Source organism: Nestor notabilis, unplaced genomic scaffold (genome assembly GCF_000696875.1).
Source record: "Nestor notabilis isolate BGI_N333 unplaced genomic scaffold, ASM69687v1 scaffold21998, whole genome shotgun sequence".
In the NCBI taxonomy this organism is placed as follows: domain Eukaryota; kingdom Metazoa; phylum Chordata; class Aves; order Psittaciformes; family Psittacidae; genus Nestor; species Nestor notabilis.
In genome coordinates, this window is record NW_009939992.1 from 2,469 (window position 1) to 6,082 (window position 3,614).

The following is a 3,614-nucleotide window of genomic DNA, read 5'->3' on the forward strand; positions in this document are numbered from 1 at the left end:
CATCTGCTTGTCCTTCCCTGCAGAGCCAACAGCAGCAAGGCCAAACCAGAGACCCCACGGACCCCCAGCAGCCCCTTCGCACCCAGCCCCTGCTTCCTGGCCCCCTGTTATCTCACAGGGGACTCAGTGAGGGACAAGTGCATCGAGATGCTGACAGCCGCCCTCCGCATGGATGGTGAGTGAGTCCTGGGGTGCTGGAGTCCGACCTGGGCTGTTCCTCCTATGGGGCAGCCCTAAGAGGAGCAACCCTACAATAACAAGCAACACTCCGCACCCTGGGACAGCAAAGTCCCCCTGGCCCAAATGCATCAGTGTTCAGCCCCAAAATGCGAGTAAGGGAGGTTGGTAGAGTCTCCAGTAAAGGGTTGGATGTGGGGATGGACTCTCTGTGAGGGTCAAGATGGGTTAAAATAGGTTGTTTAGGGATGGGGTGCCTGGGACAAGTGGAGAGGGAGAATTGAGATCTTTCAGGGGGTATTTCTCGGTGCATGGGGAGATGGGGCTGGTTTCACATCTGAAAGTCACCCCTCGTCCTCTCTGCCCTTTAGATGACTACAAGGAGTTTGGTGTCAACTGTGAGAAGATGGCATCGGAGATCGAAGACCATATCCTTTGTGGGGGCTGGGGAGTCCCCAGGCTTCACCTGGGCTCAAGAGTGGTGGTGGGGACAGGACAGGGGGCGACAGGGACACGGACAAGGACAAGGTGATGGGCTCTGCTGGCCCCGTTGCCTGCAGAGGGAGCCCAGAGCCTGGTTAGAGGATGATGCTGAGCAGAGCATCCTCTGAGTGCCTGCACTGGTCCAGGGGTCTGTGCATCTCCCCAGACCCCTCTGTTCAGGGATCTGCCTTCGTCCTTGGGGGAATAAAACCCAACCCCAGCCAAAGCGTCCTCTTTGTCCCTGCTGTGAGTACCCATGTTTCTTGCCAGCCCTGGTCCATCACAGTGCCCAGGCTGTGCCATGTTGGCAGAGATGGAGCCACCTCCATTCACCCCCAGCTCAGAGCAGCCCCCCAAGACCAGGACCAGCCCCAAGGTGGTTTCCCCTCCTGGGTGCGCTCTTTAGTACAACCCAAACTGTGGCTGTCAGATGGTGTGAGGCAACGTGGTTGTTTCCCTCCCCACATCCCAAACTGTTCTTCACCCTCCAAAGCCCAAGGAGGAGAAGACCCTGCCATGTGGTACCTCAGGGAGCAAAGCCCTCTTGAAATGGGCCACCTCCACATGCACGTGGGCCCTGGTGACAACCAGCACCAACAAACCCCGAGCAGCAGCGGGTGCCCACAGGGCTGGCATCCCCCCTCACCTCATCCCCCCTCACCTCATCCCCTCAGTTCCTTGACGCACCCCACATATCTTCCAGGAGCTGAAGAGCACGGACATGAAGTATCGCAACCGGGTGCGGAGCAGGATCAGCAACCTGAAGGACCCCAAGAACCCCAGCCTGCGGAGGAACGTGCTGTGTGGGGCCATCCCGCCCAGCCTCATCGCCCGCATGACCGCCGAGGTGGGACACAGCGCCCGGCTCTCATGGACCATGTCCATGCTGCCTCCCCAGCCTCTGCTCTTGGAGGCTACGTTGGTGCCCAAGGGCTGGCAAGGTCTTGGTGATGCTTGTCCCAGCATCTCCCTGACCCACCCTAGTGCTGGCTGGGGAGCATCAGGCACAGGAAGGAAGCAGGAGGCACTGCCTGGTGCCACCAGAGCCCTGAAGCCCCCAGCCCATCGCAGTGTGGGATGTCACCAGCCACACTTGAGGGTCCCCATTCCCTATGGAAGGATGTTCCTCACATCCAGCCTGTGGGAACTCAGCTCCCTCCATGGGGGGCCAGCTCCCTGCAGGCAGCAGTTTCAGTTTGAGGACGGGGTGATCTCATTGGGGTGATCTGGATGGGCCGGAGCCCTCCAGCAAAGCACAGAGCAGGATCAGTGCTGGTCCTGGAGAGGATGGGGAGGGTGCTGGACCACGGCGGCTTAGCTGCAAGGCCCCGGGAGAGCCACAGCAACACTGACCCGATGCCGGTGGCAGAAAAAAAAACTGCGGAATGCCATGACCCAGGAGGCCATCCGGGAGCACCAGATGGCCAAGACAGGCGGCACCGTCACCGACCTCTTCCAGTGTGGCAAGTGCAAGAAGAAGAACTGCACATACAATCAGGTGAGCCCCGCAAAGTCCCCGGGGTCCCCCCTGTTCCCAGGGGACCCAGTTTACAGAATCAGAGAGTCATGGAATTGTTTGGGCTGAAGGGACCCTAAAGCTCCTCCAGCTCCAACCCCTGCCCCGGGCAGGGGCACCTTCCACTAGAGCAGGTTGCTCCAAGCCCCTGTGTCCAAGCTGGCCTTGAACACTGCCAGGGAAGGGGCAGCCACAGCTTCTCTGGGCACCCTGTGCCAGCGCCTCAGCACCCTCACAGGGAAGAGCTTCTGCCTCAGAGCTCATCTCAGTCTCCCCTCTGGCAGGTTCAAGCCATTCCCCTTGTCCTGTCCCTACGAGCATTTGTCCAAAGCCCCTCTCCAGGTTTCCTGGAGCCCCTTTAGGCGCTGGAGCTGCTCTAAGGTGTCCCCTTGAGGAGCCTTCTCTTCTCCAGCTGCCCCAGCCCAGCTCTCTCAGCCTGGCTCCAGAGCAGAGCTGCTCCAGCCCTCGCAGCAGCTCCGGGGCCTCCTCTGGCCTCGCTCCAGCAGCTCCACGTCCCTCTTGTCGTGCCGCAGAGGGTGGACACAGGGCTGCTGGAGGGCTCTCCTCTGACCCCCTCCTGCTCCTCCCCAGGTGCAGACACGCAGCGCTGATGAGCCCATGACCACGTTTGTGCTGTGCAACGAGTGCGGGAACCGCTGGAAGGTCTGTGCCCGGCTCCGGGTGCCCCAACCCGCCCCCAGCCCGGGGGGGATGTCACAGACCCCCCAGAACGGTGCCGGGGGCTGGGTGAGGGCTCACCCTCTGCTTCTCCTGCAGTTCTGCTGATGGTGCCAGCGATGGGGCCGGAGGGGACGTGGTGTGAGGATGCTGTGACAGCCACATTGGGGTGCGGGGCCAGGGTGATGGGCTCCGGTCCCCACGCCCCAGCTCCCTGTTTCCTTGCACCCCAGGAAGCTGGGCTCTGGCAACGGATGGGTTTGCTTGAGAAGACCCTGGTGAATTCAAGTGGTTCCTCCCTGTAAATACCTGCCCTTTGCTTGAGGTGTGCTGGGAGCCCACTGTGAACAGACGTATCCTTAGTGAGGGAGACTGGTCTGTTCACAGACAGGAGGGACATTCCCCATGGATGTGGGGTTGTGCCACTGTCCTGGTAACCAGAAGTGGGAAATGCCCAGGTTTTAACCCAAACACCTTCTTCCTCACCTAAGTGCACACAGCGGGAGGACACGGAGGGAGACAGGGTGGTTGTAGGGTGTCTGGTGGGATGTCACCATGTCCCTGCACTCTGTGACGCATAGACCATCCATCCTGGTTTAAAGACACTAAAAGGAGGAAGGAAGAAGGGATAGGGGGGGAGGGAGGTAAGAGGAGTGGGTCAAAACCCTCCAGCTAAAGCAATAAAGGTGTGAACTGCCTCTGCAGCCCAGACTGCTTTCTGCAGGGTGTTGGGACCTGTGTCCCCATTCACTCTTTCGCC

The 3,614-nt window shown here is 60.2% G+C and overlaps 1 protein-coding gene across 1 annotated transcript in view; it reads left to right on the forward strand.

The window, feature by feature from the left end:
- The window catches only part of TCEA3 (transcription elongation factor A (SII), 3), a gene marked incomplete at both ends in the record, with an annotated part of 4,754 nt that extends 1,831 nt beyond the window's left edge, over positions 1 to 2,923 (forward strand). Inside the window, 5 exons of the mRNA XM_010020141.1 lie at positions 87 to 175; positions 549 to 605; positions 1,353 to 1,507; positions 2,030 to 2,158; positions 2,768 to 2,923. Of these exons, the coding sequence (XP_010018443.1) occupies positions 87 to 175; positions 549 to 605; positions 1,353 to 1,507; positions 2,030 to 2,158; positions 2,768 to 2,923 (586 nt within the window). The remainder of the gene's footprint in view (positions 1 to 86; positions 176 to 548; positions 606 to 1,352; positions 1,508 to 2,029; positions 2,159 to 2,767) is intronic.
- Positions 2,924 to 3,614: the final 691 nt, after the last annotated feature.